We start from the raw sequence: 21747 nt of genomic DNA, 5'->3' as shown, positions 1-21747 counted from the left end.
CTAGGGCCATTTACCTTTGTTGTCTTGAATGGTAAAATTCGAGCCACTGGCTGCTTCGGGGGCCAAAGAGAACGAGAACTGGTGTCCGCTGTAAGGGTCATCCTTGTCCACGGCTCGTAGGGTCTGAATCAACTAAAATCAACACCATAAAGCTACCATAAGTTTTGCTAACTCAAAAGTGCTTCTTACAGTTTTGCAGCATATTGTGTGGCCAAATGATTTCCAATTTTAATTTTTAAATGATAGCCTCTAGAAATTTCACAATGAATCCACTTTGAGCAAAGAACTGCAAAGAGCCAAGAATAATACTTTGTCGTGGGCTGTCCTGAGCACTGTAGGATTTTAAGCAGGAAGCCTGGCCTCCTCCCACTAAAACCAGTAGCACCCTTTTCCTTGCAACAATCAAAAATGTCCCTAGACATTGCCAAATGTCCCCTGGGGGGCCAAAATCACCCACGTTGAGAAATACTGCCCTAGGGAGATACCAAGCGATAGAATATTACGATGATCGATGACGACATTGCATCTGAAGAAAACAGAAGCACTCTTTGGACAGCCTGCTTAGAAATGCAATCTGGGCATATACATAAGCCATCAACTTGCAAAAAACGCTGGTTTGTATATAAAACACTTAACTTCAGCTTCCCATTTTAACATGTATTTTAACAGTGTGCTTCTATTTTGACAAACCATAACATGATTTTTATATCGTTGGCAGAAAGGACTGATTTCAGGTGGGGACAAATGTGCAAAACAGTAAAACATTCATGAATTTGTATTGCTTGTACAGATGGGCAACGTAAATAAGTAAAACTATGAATTATAGGCAGTTGTAAAGTATGTTCTAGCCATTACTTTCCAGCCCATTTGGTAATTAAAGTATCTGCTCACCAATAAAGATTTTTCCAATAAAGCTGTGACTAATCCATTGTAATGAAAACTTAGGACTGATTTGGGATCAGCGTCAGTCTTTGAGACTGACAAACTTCCAGGTCTTCAAGACTGTTCTTGTATGCAAGCTAAACATTCATCCTGGTTCTTATTTATAGCGGTAGGAATTTTGTAAGCATTTATTTCATAGATAATTCAAAACTAGCCCTCAGGTCTGTGCATCATCTGAATTATTAGAAGATCTAAATTAGCCTCAGGAAATTCATTTACTTTCATATGAAACTCACCTGATCTGCTTTTGCTTTTTCACAGACAAAAGTTTCATAGAATTCAGCAAATTCTGGGGGGTTGTCATTGACATCCAGGACTTTAATATATAGAGGTACTCGGCTGCTTTGCTTTGGATTATCTGCAACATGCCAGAAAGAAAGGAATAGGCATTTTTACATTGATGGAAATATCTAGGAGACAAAACTACTTCCATTGATACAATGCAACTGGATAATAAACCCCAGAGTAACACACAATAAAGAAAAGCTATCCAGGAAAGACATTTTATGGGCAGTTTTTAACGGAAGCCAAGAAAGCAGGCAGATGGGAAAAATGTGGACAAAAGGAAAAAGTCTGGGACAATTAAGATTGCTATTGGTCTTAGGTTTTTAGTTTGAATGCTGACTAAGAGCTAGACCTCGTGCTAAGCACTTTGCTAATATTATCTTATTTAATCCTTACAAACTTCTGAGATAGATACAATTATTGCCCCCATTTTGTAGATGAGGGAACTGAGACACAAAGAAATTAGGTGATTTGTCCATGTTCACAGAGATAGTAAGGAGTGGAGCTTAAATTCAAACTTGGGTCTGCCTGACTCCAAAGTGCAGGCTATTCACCTAAGATAATGACCGCAGAATCAATGCTTGAAGACCTGAGATAAATGAAGTATTTTGGCTGCCATCTCTGATGATCTCCTGGGTAGTATGGTGGTATGCAAGGCAGATTCCTCTCCTAAGAATCAGGAGCCGGAGTCTCTCACCTCAGGTCTCTTCATTCACTTCACTTATGCATCTATTTGTGTGTTCATTTCATAAATGTTTAGTGAGTATCTAATATCTCATTTGTGCCAGCCGGAATTTGGGGTGCTGAGGCACACTGGGAACATAACGAAGATCCTGCTTCCTGGAGCTTTGTTCTAATGGGGGTAGACAAACTGTAATACATAAATTATAATGGCCAGATGGCAAATGCTATCGAGAAATTAAACAGGAAAAAGGGACTGGAGAGAGAGAGAGGTGCTCCTCTGGATGGGATGACCAGGGATGGCTTCTCTGATGAGATGCCATTTGCACAGAGACATGAATGAAGAGAAGGATTAAGCCATGTGGATATTTCTGGCTCTCTAGGCAGAGGAAACAGCGAATGCAACGGCCCCAGAGTGGGAGAGAGCTGGTTTCGTACAAGCTTTTGGCTCTCGGCATCAAAGGTAGTTAAGAAATTTGGACCATAAGATTCTTAGGCTCCTTTGCATCTAAAATTTTTTCTTACATGATCCTTCCAAAGCTAGAGTTGCTGAAGTTGAAGTTTTAAAAGGTCTTTATCACTTGTACTTTCAAATATGTCAGAGAAACATTAAATCTTAAAAACAGAAATTTTTAGGTACAACAGTTAAAATACAAATGAACTGACCACTTCAGTAAAAAATGAAATTTCATGATGTTGCAAAAAATGATCCTTTTCAGTGGGAAATAATTTTGTAATTTTAAAGCTTTAAGGATGCTCTGTCATTGGTATCCACAGTAGCACCTCCACATAAATTCTGAAGATCAAATTCTTACCTAACAAATTTATAATGAGGAGTTCTTATCACTGCTTCTCAAAGCACTGCTTCATTTTGTCCACGTTGGTTATTTATTATTCTACTCAGTATCTTTCAGCCACTTCAAATCTTATGAATTATGCTGACAAAGAATATTACTGTAACACACCATTCGATATGGAATATTTCACGCTAGATACCCAACTGAGCTAAAAATGTTTGAACTTTTCAAATCAAAAACAAAAACTAAAAAAATGAGCTATAACTTAGAAGCCTATTTTTAAACATTTAAATGTTATTTTAAAGATCCTTTTTCTTTCATCTACTTAGGTCTACACATTGTGTTTACATTACACAGTTTCCACTGTGTATGTTCATCTTATTTGAAGTATTCCTCTGGCACTGTTTTTCTTTGCCTTAAATTTCATGGGGACTGCCATAAAATTCATTCTAAACATCGTGTGGACTACTTGACGGTTAGCATTGCTCACTTTAGTGTAACATGGAAAAGTTAAGATTTATATTGCTTAATTCTGTTGCGATTTTGAAATAGACATTCCATAGAAAACTAAAGGGTGAATATCTGAAAGATTTCTGAACAATGTCTACATTTGAGAGTACACTTGATCCTCACCCCTCCCCACCACCACACACACACATAAGTGTTTAACGGTGGGCCCATTTCTTTCATCTCCTTCTGTAATGTTCTGATTTGTAAGCTTTTTGGAATCAAATCCAACATGTACCAATTCAACCCAGATTGAGAGACACTTTCCTGTTTTATTGTTCCCAAACTGCAGAACTTCCACAGTTGCTTCTGCATTTGTGAACGAACCAAGAGGTCTATAAGGAACATTACTGCAAATCATTTCAGGGCTCTTTCCCTCAATGTGTATCGAGCGGGATCATCAATATATGGTGATGAGTCTCAGCTGTGCTTCCCTAGCCCTTGCTGAGATGCTCTCTCCATCAACTGGGGCCAGCCATGGCATCAGATCGGACTTACTGATCTCTGTCGCTATCACTGTAATGTTGTGCCACAGCAGTGTTTCTCGATCAAGAAGTTTCGATGTGAAAATTGAACCATTTCCAGAATCAATGTTGAATATTCTGTCCATATCTGTGTGTCGGTCGACAGAGTACCTGAAAATGCAGAGGAGAATTTAGAAAGATTTTCCTTGTATTTGCTACTCTCACATTCTAAAACTATGCCCAGAATATCTGCTACATGAATTTTTTTCTACCTGTAGCACATATTGGAATGTCTATAACTTAAGATTAAGCAAAGTATTCTGAGACATTATTTCTTTCCAGTTGAGGTCTTAATAGTAAACCCACTAGAGAAGTTACATGATTTTGAGTATCACCACTAAAGTTTCTTTTTTTTAAAATTATGTCATTTGGATCAAGTTTATATAGTAATTGCTACTTTTTTATTGAAGTACTGCCAGTTACAATGTGTCAGCTTTTGGTGTACAGCACAACGTCCCCATCATGCTTATACACACATATATTCATTTTTATATTCTTTTTCATTAAAGGTTATTACAAGATATTGAACAAAGTTCCCTGTGCTATACAGCAGAAACTTTTTTAAAATCTATTTTTGGCTAACATTTGTAAATCTCAAACTCCCAAATTTATCCCTTCCCACCCTGTAATTGTTATATTTTAACTTAAGTTTTTAGAACTTTAGAACTTTAATGTGTGTGCATAAATAGGGTTATTAGCTATTTCTCTATTATTCATTTTACTTAAAAAACTCTGATGTTGAAAAAGCAAAAGATGGTTAATGTGGCCGAGGTTAGTGAGGCAGGAGGGGAGAGAAGAGAGGAGCTTGGGGAGATAATCCACAGCTGGGACTGTAGACGGATGGGCTGGCCACAGTATGGAGCTGGAATTTATTCTAACTCAGTGTGAATCTACCAGTGGATTTTAGGCAGAGGAGTGTCACCATCTAACTCACGTTTAACAGAGATCGCTGACTAATTGAAGAGAGTACTGGGATAGTGCTGTCACAAACTGATAGAAAAGAGTGAAAACCAGGATTTGGGGAAGACCGTAAGTTCCAGTTTTGATATGTTGAGGCTGAGGTGCTCGAGGAAAGTCCAGGGAGCTCAAGATGAGCCTCTGGGCTGACAGCCTGGTTTCCTATTCAACTGTCTAGGAAGAGAGGGAGGACAGTGCTAAGAACAGAGTCACTTAAAGGATAAAGGGGAGAATGGAAAACCACAGGGACTAGAACAGTGCCCAGAATAGAGCAGGAATCTATAAACTTTTGAAAAGGGGAGTTCGGGGAATTCAAAGAAAACCAAGAGGTGTTTTAGAAACTAAAGAAGGACAAAGTCTTCAACATTGAAATTGATGAAAGACTAGCAGATTTTGAAAAATGTAATTTTCTTTATAAATGTATTACTAGTTTTTGGAAGTCATATGTAAGGGGAAAATATGTATACACTTTGTTTTACGGGGGGAGCAATAGAGAGAAAACTTAGAAGAAAGTTGATATGCTAAGGATGTTAGAAACAAAAAATTGCCCATTTCAGCTGGATTCTCAATATGTATGTCATGATAGGATATTTTAAAATGTCAGCTCAGTAGAAATACATTTTAAGTAAACGTCCTAACTAGGCAGACACAGGTGGAATTACTGTGAATGCTTTAAGAAAAATAAACTCTGGTTGCTAACTTGCAATAGTGTACCATGCATGTTTCAAGATTCTACTTCAATTAATTATTTTGTTTTAAGTACTACTAGTGAATTGTAATAAACAATATGTTATGTTAATAAAATCTGTTTTTGTCATCTAGCAGTTGTCTAAATAAAATAGATATGCCATTATTGCAGGCTATTTAAACCTGATTTTAAAGAGAATTAATGAAGTGCACAATGGATACATGTGTGTCAAGTTGGGTTAGAATTTCAGTTTGTTTATATGTCTAGTGTTTTATTATCAAAAGGGTTGAAATAGATGAAATAGCGATTGGTTTTGCCATTTATGCCACAAATCAACATTTATTAAGAATTTAGACAATAGCATTGACCTTTCTTATTTTTCCTCATTTTTAAATTGAGAATGATAAATATTTATAGGACATGATTACCAAAAAAGGAAATCTCAGTATTCATATACTTTGTAAGGAATTTAATAATTTTCTACAAATATATTTTTTCTCTCCTGATGCATCAGGCTTAAGGCACACTGCTTACTGCCTTTATAAGCTGTTAAAATTATACACAGCAGTAATCTTTTCTTGTTCTTTGTCCCTTTTCTTCCTGCTATAGTTTGAAGTTTTACGAGTAATCATATTTTCCCATCAAGCCTTGAAATAAAGGGTAAGGGGCGAGGAATTCTTAGCTGAAGGTGGCTTTTGATTTTAAAGAGAAAGGACCATTTAGGAAATACCAAAATTGTGTATTATTTTCTTTCCTTAATTGGGGGATTTTAAAATGAATAGAAAACCTAAAATGTCTACCTTGATAAGAAAAGATGCTGCATCTGAGACACACAAAGCTCTATTTGCTCATTGTTTTCCTTTCCAAACTAATTTCAATTTATGTCCAGAAATGTAGTGTCTAGTCACATTAATTGTAAAAATAACTGATAAGGAAAAAGGTAATCAATCTCATCACGATTATGGCTGATCATTCTGTGAGCTAGCTCTTTTTTTTTCCTCCCTAGAACATTGTTTTATTCTGTGATCGAATAATTTGTTTTCTAGTGTATCCTGAAGGGAGATTTGTGGGTCAGGAAAGGAAGTGTGTTTGCATATAAATTTTCCATAATAGTATTCAGAGTGACGTTTTGTAAGACTTCCATGGAGATCAAAGGACATTTGTGGTATAAAGTGATAGAAAGAAAATTATTTTATGTGATCAAAGAATTAAAGACTTGTGCTTACATAATGATAAACCATGTTTGAGGAAGAATTCTCTAGTGTTAATTGTGCACTCAATATGATGTCGAGCACCTAATTGTTCACTATATACGTTTCTCAAACAACCAAAAACTTTGTATGGTTGTACTTTTCTAACATAAGAATCTATTTTATCCTGTAAAGGAAATCACTGGGATATGGATTTATATACCAGTATATCTTTGTATATTTTTATCCTTAAATCTTTATCTATACATGGAATCCATATGTACCAAGGGAAGGTTGGCAGAAAAAAACTTCAAAATTAGCTGACAGCCAACCTAGTCTGACAAGCTAACTACTTCCTGTAATAAAACATAAAATAAATGTAGTGGGTAAAAGTGATATTTGGTATAAAAACTAAAATAGACATAAAAATCCAGCCTAAATTCCCAGAAGACATTATCTCCTTCATTTAAAAACATGCTGACTGATCAAAGAGGTAACCAAGCTCATATTTATAAATTTCCAAGATTAACACTTTCAAGTTGGTCTTGATATTGTCTTGCTAAGAGTTTTTTTCTTATACAGTTAGAACAAACTCCAAGTGCGAGAATGTAGTGAAAAGCACTTAAAATTATTTGTATTATGCAAACAAAGGCCGTCATTCATTTTCTTTATTAATAATATTAAATGTATAGGAGGAAAACTTGACCCATGAGTCTCCACGTGGCTGCTCTGGGTTTAGCATCCGATTCAGGGAGTCTATAGCTATTCCAGTAGGATGACAAAACAAGTCTGTTTTCCTGATGGTTTAAAATTATTCCCTGCAAGTAAGCCAGGCATTTTTGTGTCTTAGACGTGGGACTGGCCATGAGGCTTCATTTGAACAAAGGGCTCTGTGGCTAGAAAGTTAGGAAACACTGCCTTAGAGCCTCAAACTGTTTCATCTGTAATAAGGTTCTTCACGCAGCAGCCAGGGTGATCCTTTGAAAAAGTAGTTTCCGAACAGGTCACTCTACTCAAAGCTCTCAGTGGCTTCTTACCTCAATCAGAACAAAATCCGGTGGTTACCTGGGCCTACAGTCCTCAGTAAGACCTGCCTCGCTCACCACCTAGTGAACCTCCCTGCCTCCGCACACCTTGGGCTCCCGCCTGCCTCACTCTCTCCGCTTCGGAGGCCCCTTTGCCGCTCCTGCGTGCCCGGCAAGCTCTGGCGTCGGACCTCACCCTTGCTTTCCCTTTTCCTTGTGTGTTCTTCCCCCAGATATCAGTACGGTGCATCCCTTCATTTCATTCAAATCTTTACTCAGATGATTTCCTACAACAGGCACAAGCCTGACCACATCATCTAAAATAGTACCCAGACAGACACCCTTTGTTTCTGCATGCTCTTATTTGACTGCTCACACTTTTTCACCTGACATAGCACGTATCTTTGCTTACTTCTGTCCGTCCCCATTAGAACACAGGCTCCATGAGGCCAGGGCTTGGTACCATTCTCTGTTGTGCCCCCGGTGCCTAGAACATGCCTGGCACAAGGCACACACCCTGGCCATGATAGATTTGTGGGCTCACTGGCTCAGCGTCTCAGTCTGCTCACTTCCTCATGGGGAATAATTTACACAACAGGATTCTGATTTACAAGTTTACTCATCTAGTCCACCAAGCTACTGGCTAAAGGCTGGACATCGTTGACGCCAGTGCTTTCATAAGACTCTAGAATACTTGAGCATCAGTGGTCTCAAAGAACAACGAGGCTTTCTTCCAACAGGCCTTACAGCTAGGGTGTAAGCAAAGTACAGGGAACATAGAGCTTGCTTCCATAGTATATATTTGGGCACAACTCTATTAATTTCCCCAGGATTTCACAGACATATATCATGAAATGGTTCTTATTTTTATCCGTGTCTTGAAAAGAAAACAGTTACACATCCAAATAGAGCATAATTCCGCCTTTAAGCGTCACATGGTAGGTTCTTCCGCACTTGAAAAATGGACTCTCAAGCTCAATGCCTTGTTTGTTAAAAATCACAATGCTTTCTCCATGCCAATCTTTGACAAATCTAAGACCTTAAAAAAAAAAAAAAATCCCAGGCCATTCAGCTGCACTACCTTGTACCACTTCCCCGTAAGCAGTAAACTCCTTATAACTCATTTTATGCTCCCCTCCCCCCAACTTTGTGTTTTCTATGTTTATGTGGTTGCTAAATAATATCGAGCAAGGAGAGTGAAGGTGCTCTTTAAAGTAGTTTTTCAGGAAGACACAGCTAATTGGAAAAAAAGGATTCATCTTTTCCAATTTACAAGTGGATATCTGAATGTAAATCAACAAACTTATGGAAGAGGCATGTCACACAAGTGTGCTTACTTGACAGGATTCCTGGGAGCATCCGGATCTTGGGCTGTGACGGAGCCTATTGTCGTGTTTATCTGAGCATCTTCTCTTATCTGCAGGATGTAGGCTGGTTTGCTGAAGACGGGGGGCTCATCTACATCTTCCACCACAATTCTAACTGTGGCTGAATCTTTGAATGGACCCAAGTAGAGAAAGCGGGGTTCAACGTGAGGATTGGAGGCTTCCACTTTGAGGGTGTACACTTTCTTCTTTTCAAAGTCCAAGAGCTTGTTGAGGCGGGAGGGAAGAAGTGACATATATAAATCAGCCAAGACACAGAAAGCTAAGACATCAGCCATTTTTAGTGCAAACCGCTGGGAAATGAATGTGATCACATGGCTTAGAGACATCACTACACAGTGTGATACTGGGCAAAGACATGGGAGTTCAGATGCCACACAACCCTGATGGAAGTGTGAACTGAAACCATGTACCAGGGGCACAAGTTATGATGGGCAGGAGGGGGAACCTAGAAACAAGAGTCTGTTATAGACCCCTTTTTAAAGAAAAAACCTTTATATTTGACTAGAGGGAGCCACACTAGAGGCAGGTTGACAAATATGTAGTAGATCATTCTGTGTCAGATGTTGTCACATTTCGCTTTAATTGAATAGCTAATAAGTATTTAAAATTTGTCCGTATCTGGGTCCCATCCTGGACCATTAAGCCAAAATATCTGGTGTGGGGATGACAATACCTTTTAAACATGCCCCCTCCCCCAGTGATTCAACTGTGCAGACAGGATGGAGAACCACAGGTTTGCAGAATGATTCCCTCTTCCTCATTCAGATAAAATAGATTAATCTTTTTTTCTTGGCATGAGGTGATAAAATATTCCAAGTGATATCCTGATAAAGGCATCTGGCTAATTGCTTGCCAAAGAAAGTAATGATCATTGTTGTCAGAGGTCTTTAGGAGAAGTATCTCTGCTTCTGGAGACATAGTGAACCCAAGTGCTTATTGCTGACTTTTAGTTTTAGATGATAATATGACAAGGCTCACTAGAAACACAATTAATCAAGACGTTAGTGAATGCGATTTAGTTGGCTAGGCAAAATTTCAGTTTGAATCTGATAAGGCACCAAGAAAATTAAAAAGGTTAATGCACACTAATGGGCTTCCTAATTATATTACAGTATAAAACATTGATCTGAATGTCACTTAAACATGTTTTATTGTGTTTCCAGATATTAAGACATGTAATCCAAAGCTTAAGAGGAAAATGCATCTTATTTACATCCACCTGTGCTTACATTTACCAGCAAATATAACAGTGTGCTAAAGGAGGGAGAAAATATTACACCATACATGATAAAAGTGAAATCATTAAAAAATAAGCCAAATTAATATTATTTTTAGCTTTGAAGCACATAGTTTATTGGTTTTTAATTTTTGCCATATTTTAGTATACTGCTCCATGGTGCCAGACAATTTTGGGGGGTAAGTAGTAAATAAGTACATAGGGGAAAAACGGAATTCAGAATATAAAGACTTTATTATTGTGCTCCAAAAAATAGCTAAAGAGCTTGCAGGAAGTTATGTTACTTTATTTTTGTGGTCTTTATATATCCCCTCTAACTCAAGCCATCTTTATCACTGCTTGCATTGCCGTTTCCTTCAAAGCATGTAACCGCATTTGTAGTTACACGTCTCCTTCTTTGCTTTCTTCTCCATGAGAACAGTTGCACAAGAGCAGAGACCATCCTGTGGAAGGTACTATTGCACCTCCAGCATCTAGAACAGTGTCTGGTACTGTTTTTAAATTTATTGTTCATTTACATGATTTATTTCATGCATTTTTATGTATATCATTTGTTTATATTATTTATTTAGTTAGGAAGTTCTTAAAAATTTATTGGAAGTATGAGATTAATGAATGCAGAAGATTATGGAAGGCCCCTGAAAGCCAACCAAAGGGCTCTCAGTGTAATTAGACTAGGTATTTAAGAAAACAATGAATAAAATGAGACTTGAGAAGCATGTTCATGTGAGATGTAATTGCCCCTGGTTACTTGGGGACCAGAGTAAAGTAAATGCCTTCATTTGGATGGTATTTTTTAAAAATGCATTACCTTTTTGACAGTTATAATCCCTTCCTGGGTCTCCTGATCGGTGATGACATCAAACATGTCCAGCCCCTCTCCCTCTGTAATGCTGTACTCAATTTCAGCATTTTCTCCTACGTCAGCGTCACTGGCTTTGATTCTGCCAATTGGTGTACCCGGTGGAGAAGATTCAGGGGTTTTAAACTGGTACGTACCTATCAATCACCGGACAGATACAAGTCAAACACAGACTAATTACACACCATCGTTAATAAAAACAAAACCCATTTTCTAGCAGTTCTTTCAGACATTACCACAGATGCAGGCAGATTTGTGCTTTCCTTAAAGTAATTAATGGTGCCCTGTTCTCCTTACATGTTTACTTTCATGATTGTTAAGAATGCTTCTTCTATTGCATGACCTGTCTCTTGGCAAAGGGAGATCACTTTTCTTGTCCTGTAAATAGGCTTCCAAGTTTATGGTGTGATTGTGAGAAAGTCTGAACTGTTAGACCAGGGTGCAGGTTTCAATGTTAGTGTAATCTAACAGAAAGAATAGAAAAGTATTTAACCTGAACTGTGATTTTAAGCTAATTACTAGATATTCTTTAAAAGAGTTCTTCCTGTCATTGCTAATAATAACTGAAGGTGAAAACAAATTACAGCAATTAGGAGAACGTATCCAAGTAGAGATTCTTCACTCATACATGAAGCTGGTCTAGTTGTAGTTAGGGGTATAGGTAAGTACATTGAGAAATAACTTTTTCTAATAACTTTTTCTAATTTTGACTAATTTTTTCCTTTAAATTTTATTACAGCATTTTTTTCCGTGCATAGATGTCTCCCATTCTTGTGTTTATATCCCTAATTTAAAAAACTAGATTTCATAGACATATACTTTTTTTATGTCTTCATGTTGGAAAATTAGTTTTCAGGAGCCTACGTGTTGAGTTTCAATTTAGATCTTCCAGGCCAGCATCAAAAAAATAAAACAATAAAGACAAAGCTTATTCTGCTTTCATCCATCACATTTTGCGAACCATTCACACAAATTGTTTTGGAAAAATTGTAGACTATGACACTAGTGAAGTATAGCCCTTCAGTAATATTAATCCACTAAGTATTGAGCTCATCCTTGGTAAAATGATAAAACAGGACAAGTTTTTCTCTAATGTATTGCACTTCCATTTTGGGTGCCTCCAACCCTTTTTTCTCCCTTCCTCTCCCTTGCCTCGGTACATTATTCAGTAATGATCACAGTCTATTCAAGGAGACAGCAGAGTGGGAAAAGGTCCCCTGGTATCAAGGTCCAGTTAAATCCTTTTGTTATCCTTCCCCAGGGGATCCCCACATGGAAAAGGAGGTTTTGGGGAAAGTGTTGGTGACCCTGATATTTTCATTTCAGGCCTTCTGGAGGGGGTGTTTTAGGGTTCATAAAACCTTTCTTTTACCGGTTAAATCGGGTATTGTTTAGCTGACTATTCTGTTTCTGCATTGAGCTGACTGTGGTTAAATATTTGAAAAAAATAAAGAAAATAAAACTATTTCCTGTTGCTCCATGTGCATCTCCGTTATAAAATAAGCTCTTATGAGCTGATCAGCTTTAAAAAAGGCCATGATGGAGTACATGGGTATTCTAGTTCATGGTGGACAATTATTCTCTCTTGGAAGACAAGATTCAGGTAGTTTTCTCAGGAGATCATGACCAGAAAGGAATTTTGTTCCTGCATTAAATCCAGTACCCACTTGAGGTCTTTAAAGAGAAATGGTCTCAAAGATACTGCTTAAGACAGAGTGGGCATTTACAAATGTTGTTTCTTTCCTTCCTACCTAACCATGAGCGTTAAACATTCAGAGATGACTTTCGGTATCTCAATTAACCATAATGTGGAAAACTATTTCTGATTACAAATGGATTAAGTATGTAGTTACTTCCACAGCTGTATTTTTAGAAACAGTAAAATGATAAATCCTCCCCTTACAAAGCCTTGTGAGGATTTAAAAGAGATTACACGCCTGATTAAATTCACAAAATATCAAGTCAAATTTTTCCTAACGGCAGCATGCTTGTGTACATATGTTCCGTACAAGCACATTTATGTCTGAGGTGGTCTTTTCAATAAGGAAAAATAAAACAACGATGTTGCTTTTACAGTAAAAGCCGTATCGGACAATCGCTCAGCTAATTACCGATAAATGTTCACATCTACTGAGCATAAATAAGCACTGTCAACTCATTTTTCATAGAAGTGCCAGTTCTTGCTAAGGTCACTAAGTTTGACAATTAATAATAATAATGGAAAATAAATATTCTTAAAGTTACAGTTTTATAAAAGTGCACTGAAGAAACTCATTCAATCAAATGCTCCTACTCTGGGGAAACCGAGGAGGGTTGTCATTGACGTCCGTCAGCGTGATGTTCACCGTGGTGGTCCCAGACAGTCCCCCCATCTGGCCGCCCATGTCCTTGGCTTGAATCACCACTTGGTACTGCTCCCTGTTTTCTCGATCCATGTTGAGCAAAGCCGTCTTGATGATACCTATGGATGGACGAGAAATTCAGAAGTGGAAAGGGATGTACTGAAAGTACTTTAGAGAATCATTTATTTATGCAAACATAGATTGTCACCCACAACATGCATAACACTATGCAGATGTCATGGGTGACCATAAGGATGATTAGAGGTAGCCTTTGTACTGCAGGAAATTAAAACCACGTGGGGCATTAGATACATTAATATCTACCTGTAATGCAAGGAGAAATGAAAGCAAGTGAAAGTCACCTGCTGCAACAATGCAGACCGCACGTAGTATAAATATTAAGTGTTATAAGATGACAACAGCCAAATATAACTTGGTGTGTAGCACAAGGGTATACTACGCTAACTGCTTGATAAAAGACACGTGGCTGTACTCGGAGGAAATTGTTAAGAAAGTCATATACTTGAACTGGCCCTTGAGTTTCACTTTACCGAACTGGCTAATTGCTCATCAAATATATCCACCATAATAAATGTTCTGAGGATTTTCTAAACCACAAAACTATGGTCTTATGAAAGCACAGTATCAGTTCTCTTATAATGATCATCTTATATGAACCTAGAGAATTTTTTTCCCTAAAGCTGATGTGAATATTAGTTCAATGGGTCCCAGCACTGACCAACATTCTTAAGTTAGGTAAAATTTATCTCTGTTGCTAGGTAGTTACAAAATAATTGGTTGAAAGAACTTCTAAAAGTTTGCCTAATTTCTGTGTAAGGCTTATGCTTAAATTAACAACATTCTTTCAAAAATCTCTGGAGACGTCTTTATAACCTTCTCTGGTGGCACGTTTCAGTGCTTAACAACTAATAAAGTTGAAAATACCTTTAAAAATTTTTGACAAGAATACCTCAGACAACAGGTTAATTTTATTCCTATATTCTTGGCTTCAGTGAAAGTAAAACTGCTTTCTGTTCTCCAAATAATAGTACTTCTCTATTTAAATACAGGAGATCACCTTAACCTTTTGTCCTTTAAACTGAATAATTCTAATTTTTCATCCTCATTGTTTTTAAACTCAATATCTTCTTTATCCTTGGGATTCTTTCCAGGTTCACTGCTCCTCTTACATCAATTTCCAACTGGATGTAGTACACTAGAAAGGTTTTGATTTCTACTAACAACAATGGATGCTTGAAAATTGTATAAAAGGAACCTGACTCCTATTTTGATAGCAAAAATATGCATAGAATTTACTGTACAGTACACATGATATTTACTAAAAAAAATCATCGTAAGTTAGTAAGCAACTCTGTAGAGAAAGTGCAGAAAAATGAGACGTTGCAAAAAGGATTCCATTAGAACAATCTACTTTGGTTTTTAGGACGGTATCAGTAAGGATAGGCTAGACAACGGGATAATGAACAAAGTAAAATCTCAGTGGCTGAACAGAACTAAACTGCTCTGTGCAGGCCGGTAAGAGACTGCTCGTGACAATCCTTATGCATTCAGGCTGGAGACCCACTCAATGTTGGTTTCCATCCATGATCACTGTGGCAGGAGGAAGGGAACATGGTAGACTGTGCACCAGGTCTAAAAATTCTGCTTGGAAATGACTCGTATCACGGCCACACTTAATTGGCCCGAATAAATCACGTGGCTACATATAGCTTCAGAGAAGGGTAGAGAGATGCAGTCCTACCAAATAACTAGAAAAAGAAGAAACAGAATAAAAGTAAATAGCTCTACTGGCTATCAGAGGGGATTGGCCTTTTCGCTTTATCTCAAACTGGAGGAAAAAATAAAGCAATGTGTAGTTTTTCTAAATATACCCTGTATAAACACAGTGGATGAAAGATCCATTGTTTGATTTCTTGATTAAAATGATCTGAATGTCATGTTTACAACTTTATCATTGGTACTGGGGAGGTGAAGATAAGAAAATTCAATCACACAGTTTTTATTTAAAAATAGGCTAGCTCAGCTGAGCATGTCAATTAAAATTACAGATTTTGTAAAGAGAAGATCCAGAAGGAATTCTAACCTGTTTCTGATTCAACTGAAAAATAGGGCTGCCCCTGTAGGATGCTGTAGACAACTTTAGCGCTATTCCCGTACGTCGGATCATCAGCATCAGTTGCAGTGACTTGGATAACAAACGTGCCTGTAATGACAGAAACACGAATTAAAAATAAATTAAGGGTTCATTATGGATCCCTGATACACACACATAAGGAGAAAGCACAATCTTACTTCTGTACAAAACTATTATGGCAGGGCAGTGGAGAACTCCAGCAGGGTCCCAGGCTACAAAGCCTTGGATTCCTCACTCTGATGCAATGTGACCAACGTTTATAAATATCGTAAGGATTAGATTAAAGGAAGGCCTAGGAATGATCATGACTTTGGGTGGAACTGATTCCAACCCACTTCTAAGGGTGAGATTTGATTGGATTCTTGCTACTGTGATTCTTTCAAGTTACCTAGGCCTAAATCAACTGTCATCGTGCACTACTTGTTCAACAAGGATTAGTTTTAGGAATTGTTCAATCAAGGGGCCATTCATGATTTTGCTGGAAATTTGCTATGTCATAGGTGCTTTTTTACTCCTGGACTGTAATGTGCTGATGTGAAGCCTGCAAATGTAGCAGCTATTTTGTGATCTTAGAAATGCCAGCCTGAGGACAAGGCTGAATAGACAGAAAATTACAGAGAAATAGCTAGAACCCAAATCAAACCATGTTCAAAGTCCACTTTATTTTTGGACTAAAGTATTGTGGCCAATAAATACTTCCATTGTTTAAAATAGTTTGAACTGGATTTTCTATTACCTGCAAATAAAAGCATCTTAAGTAGTAAATCTAATCTCTGATAATTCTGAGAGGTTGAAAGACCTTGAACCTTAAGAGAAGTGTTTTGAATTAAATAAAGAATTAATTGGAACAGCAGAGCATACACATCTGGAATTTACAATCCCAAAAGATGATTATAATGAAATGTACAAAGAAGGCTATGACGTTTTAGATTGGCATTCTTATTTTAGAGACCACATGTTAATAATAACTTCAAAGTATCCCCAATCTCCATGAAACTCCATGCAAATTTTTGTATGTATGTCTACATGTATATTACACTGAGGAGAAGATCCACAGATTTTATCTGAATCTCAAAGGGGTCTGTGACTTCCCAAAAGGGTAAGACCCTCTGATTAAGATCCTTTTCAGGCTGACTTTTGGTATTCATATTAGATAAAGAGTAAGCACACTGTTAGAATTCTCTTGTCCACGAACAGAGCAGAGAAGTCACATTTAGGGAATGTTAGAATTTTTACATTGCTTTTGTAATATCTAACCAATTCCATTTACCGAACAAATATACTGTATTGTGTTACAGTTGGATGCTCTGCAGGTAGCATGTTTGATGCATGAGATAGAGCACCCGTCCTTGTAATCTGGCAAGGGAGGAACGGAGGTGGGGGAATGAGAGAATCGTATGATTTTAGAACAGGAGCTAATAGAAATCAACAATCACCTACGTTACTTGACATCGATACAAAATTTGATTGCTTTTAGAATATGATTGTCTGGGTATTTTGAGTGCCTATTAGTTGTCAGATGTTATATGGGGGGCTCTGCACTTATTTTCTCCCTTCATCCTTATGTTAAGGATTTAGGAGTCGATATTTATTACTTCTTTTTTTATAGCTCTGGAACTGGAGGGTCAGAGACAGCAAGTCATTTATTTAAGGCCACATTGCTGCTTCTTAGTGGTGATTGTTTCAAATTCAGGTTTGTTTGCCACCACCCTGCTGTTGTTCCACTACCTTTATGTAATTCCCTTAGGATACCTTTACTATCACAATGACATGTTAATTTATGATAATGATGAATATCAACATAACTGTGCCTGTGTGCAAACCAGAAAGACTTCTCTTCCTCAAGACGGGTTACTATCAGCTACCCCCCATATTTATAAAACATATTCAATTTTATAGTGGCTTCAAAAGTAAAATGGCGCCCCCTGTAGTTGTGCAGTCACACCTTGCACACCTGGTTACAACTGCCATGCGTGGTGCTGATCACAAGACTATCCTTCATTCACTCTTCCTCCTCCTTTACCACTCAGAGGAAAACTATTTTTCCTAACAAATCTTCCTTTGAAAAGAACTCCAGTTCTCCACTTAACTTGGGCGATGGTTTGTGATTCTTCTAACACAACAAACTGACTTGAAGTAATGAGATGCGCAGCATCTTCGTGAGAAAAATGTAGATGTTTCATAATCATTCCTGTGGATTATGTATTTTCCAAGTCTTAGAACTGTGAACTGAAAATGTCTCTGACAGCTGACTCACAGAATTATAGAAATGTTTTTATTATGCAATTTAGCCCTTTTGAATTTGACACTGAATGAAACTTAAAATAACCCTTTATACAAGTACTTTAAAATTTCTGTCTCCTATGAAGTGTTTTAATGTGGCTAACAGTGATGTCAGTAGGATTTTTTCCCTTAATTTAAATTCTATTTACCTTTTCCCCATCTAGGCAAATTAAATACACACACATTAACTTTAAAATTGGTAGTACGATTGTGCACAAAATATTAATTTACCATATTAATGTCATGAAAGTCCCTTGATTTCCACCACTTAGTAAAAAATATGTCCCCTAGACATCATCTGCATACTGTTTGTGGATTTTAAAAAGTTTTCTTTGAGTTTCATTCTCAAATATAATTACACTTTAGCCTGGACTGTAAATTCAGGCTTTTGGTTTCTGTTGGGGAGATCCTTACCTGGAACTTGATATCACTATGGGCTAAGAGAAATAGAGAGGGCTGTTGTCTTTCAGTCCAAGAAATAAAGTGGGGATTTAGAGTGGGAGAGGAAGTAGATGAGACGGTCTCTCTCTTCCTCCCTTCCCCTCTCACCCTGCCACATTTCATACCCTAATCACTAGAGGAGATGCTGTTTTCTTAAAAATGAGAAGACTAGGGAGATGGTGTAGCTCAGTGGCAGAGTGTGCACTTAGCATGCACAAGGTCCTGGTTTCAACACCCAGTACCTCAATTAGAAAAAAAAGAATCTAATTACCCCCCCCAAAAAAAAACCCCACAAAAAACAAAACAAAACAAAAAGATAAGACTAGAGTAATGTTAGGAAACACTGGGACAATTTCAAAAAGGACATAAATAGATTGTTTGAAATTCTTTTAGAATTTAGCATCTAAGTTTATTCAGCTCAGTAAATTTCACTCGTAGGATTCAATACTCAGTTGATGCCCTAGAGGAAACGGCTGAATCACATCCCACTCACCGACGTCAGACATCTCGGGCACAGTCGCCGTGTAAACCTCCTCAGTGAATATCGGCTCATTGTCGTTGATGTCATGGATCTTGATGATGAATTCAGACTCGGGCTCCACGGGTCTCCCTGTTTTTCTGTTTATAGCCTGAGCTCGAAGGATGTAAACAGGTTTTTCTTCCCTGTCCAGCCTCTTGGTGGCTTGTATATCCCCTGTGTTTTCATTGATAATGAAGAGATCTCCTGCTCCATCTCCTGAAAGGATATATTTAAGTGATCCATCTCCTCTATCCTGGTCTGAATGTAACTAGTGTAGAAAAAAAAAATTAAAGAAAATAAAAGTCAAGCACGTGATCCTAAACTGTTTGTCTTTATGATGCAATGTTACATTAACTTTCATTCAATTCTTTCTAAGGGTTGCAGAATTTTTTTCTTTTACTGTTTGCTTAAATCCTCAATAGTAAATGCCGTCCGTTCATGAACATGTTTTCTTATAATTACAGAAATTTCCAGAACTGGAACAGAGCTTGAATAAAATTTAGTAATCCTTATTTTGAAGAATGGAAAACTAAAGTCCAGAGCAATAGCAAGATGCCCAAGGACATATTAGCCTGGCTGAAAAGAAACTAGTTTCGCTATTTTCTTATTTTCACGACAGCTCTCACATTCTACTAATACACTCTCCACCTCACTTTTATGTCCACAGATACAGCAGAGAAGACATACTATTGAGAAAAGGATTTTGGCTTTTGAATGAGAAGGACTTGAGTACATTCTGCCTCTACACTTTCTTGGTGAATTTAGGGAAGCTAGTCAATCACCTGGATTCTAATATGATGGAGTTGTAATCAGTTTTCTAGGAATATGTGAAATTTATTTATTATGAAATTCAACTTGAGGTGTTTGAGAAACACCTGAAGTGCTTCCAGGCACAATATCTTGAAACCCACCAACTAGGCAACTTATAAGATCACTTGGAATAAGAACATTTAATGTATATTTTAGTTTAATACAGCAAAGGACCTTCTAAAAAGTACAGGCAGCCTAAGACTGAATAGTCTACCTTATGATGTGGTGGGCTCCCTGCTCCTGAAGGTAATCAAGCAGAGGCTCTGATAAATTAACAGCCAGTGAAGAGCTGGATTAAATGAATGTGAAGATAGCACCGAAGTGAAGAGGACAATCCTAACTTGGAAAAGTAGCCCATGTTACTTGTCCTGAATTTTATTCCCATATGTTGACTCCCTTGTTGTTTCCTGAGTTCCTTTTCCCCACCTTAGCAAAAGTTTAGGCAGTATCTCATAGGTCTTTAGATAATCTAACCCTATTTCACAAGCTTTTTCAAAAAGTGCTTTTATCAAGGAGAACTATTTGCAGACTTCAGCTGTAAGTATCAGCTACATACAGACAAGTTAGTTTTAGTGGGAATGCTGCTAATCTTGAAACCGAGCAGGACCCTGCGGGGCCCTCCTGGGTACAAAAGCCCCTCCTGTTCCCTGTTCCTTGTTGGTAGAGACAGGCTTTAGTCCCCTAGGCCTTTCCTGAGTTCTAAAGAGCAGACTCAAGCAGCGACTAATTATGGGAGTGAGGGGATGCAGAAACAAAGGAAAAGCAAATAGTTCAGTGATAAAACAGAGTACTAGTTCCTCCTGAAGGGATATACATAACAATCTGATGCATATTTTTGAGTTCTGCAGAAACTAAGACCCCCACACAAGGTGGAGGATGGTGACTACAGGCTACCACAAGCCCATAGACCCCAGACTGGAACCAGAAATTTGATGATTAAGGTTCCCAAAGCATCACCCTGTAACTTCACCACCAACCAATCAGAAAGAGGTCCACGAGCTGGGACCCTCATCCCAAATATTACCTTTAAAAATACTTCCCTGAAAGCCACTGGGGAGTTGGGATCTTTTGAGCACGAGCTGCCTGTTCTCCTCACTTGCTGCCTGCAATAAACACTGTATTTTCCTTCATTATAACACGGTGTCAACCAATTGGCTTTGCTGCGTGGCAGGTGAGTGGACCCAAATTCAGCTTGGTAACAATCTCCACCTCATTTCAACTCTAAACAGAATATGGGCCACGTTGCAACCGTCATGGCAACAACAGCAACAGGTAAACCAACTCTGTGTCCTCGTGATCAATACTGCATGGAACGTTCGGAGTAGTGTCTACAAACCCATTTGAAAATCGAATCTCAGGGAAAAAGGGAATTTTAAAAATGATTTAACCCAGCCTTTCTAAAAGTGTATCCCATGGAGTATCATTTGTACAAAATGATGAGGAAAAAGGGCTCTGTGGCCCAATACGTTTGGGAAACACTTCATATTCTGCCTCTTCCTTGGAGTCACCCAGTGCCCATTAAGGCTGGAGAGGCTGTGAGTGCCTATAGTCCGAAACTACACTACTGAACTTTATTTCTTCTGGCTTTCCTGAACTTTCTTACGTAATGAATCTTTTTTGGGTGTGATTCATATTGATAGTCCTCAAAACAGTTTTCCAAGAAACACATTTTGGGAAACATGAGCTAATTGAATCCATCATTGCAGAGTCAAGAAAACTGAGGCTCCAGTTTATGTGGCGTCTCCCAAATCGCACAGCTCGTGTGAGAGTCAGATTAGAACTTGAGTGCAAGAAGGGGCTTATAGGTTATTCCACGTACCCTCCTCGTTTCGAGAGATAAATTATGTCCAGTGCCACACAGCTAATGCTTGTTAATCGTAGAGTTCAAGGAAGAGAGTATTATTCACACAATTAGTAGCCTTGAAAGCAATTCTGACAGGAATAATACAAAAGATAAATGGGAACGGGGAGGAAATTGCTTAGAAGTGAGACAAATGTAATACGAAATGTAAAACAAGAGCGCTCCGTGGTTGTGCGGTGTGATGTGCTAAGAAAACGCTGAAGCCCTGATTATACAGAAAGAGCCACTGGGGAAAATTTTAACTCTCCATCG

The 21747-nt window shown here is 37.9% G+C and overlaps 1 protein-coding gene across 3 annotated transcripts in view; it reads right to left on the bottom strand.

Annotated features, from left to right (window-relative positions):
• CDH6 (cadherin 6) overlaps positions 1-21747 on the bottom strand; it is a 120823-nt gene that overhangs the window by 11149 nt on the left and 87927 nt on the right. For all 3 annotated transcript variants that reach the window (XM_010977635.3, XM_010977636.3, XM_010977637.3), the window contains exons 3-10: positions 18798-19092; positions 15530-15649; positions 13377-13544; positions 11033-11220; positions 8934-9187; positions 3711-3847; positions 1179-1300; positions 15-132 (exon numbers count right to left, since the gene is read on the bottom strand). In XM_010977635.3, coding sequence (XP_010975937.3) covers positions 15-132; positions 1179-1300; positions 3711-3847; positions 8934-9187; positions 11033-11220; positions 13377-13544; positions 15530-15649; positions 18798-19092 — 1402 coding nt within the window. The remainder of the gene's footprint in view (positions 1-14; positions 133-1178; positions 1301-3710; positions 3848-8933; positions 9188-11032; positions 11221-13376; positions 13545-15529; positions 15650-18797; positions 19093-21747) is intronic.

The sequence above is a fragment of the Camelus dromedarius genome, chromosome 3 (assembly GCF_036321535.1).
Source record: "Camelus dromedarius isolate mCamDro1 chromosome 3, mCamDro1.pat, whole genome shotgun sequence".
NCBI lineage: Eukaryota > Metazoa > Chordata > Mammalia > Artiodactyla > Camelidae > Camelus > Camelus dromedarius.
This window is presented reverse-complemented; position numbering and strand designations above follow the sequence as displayed.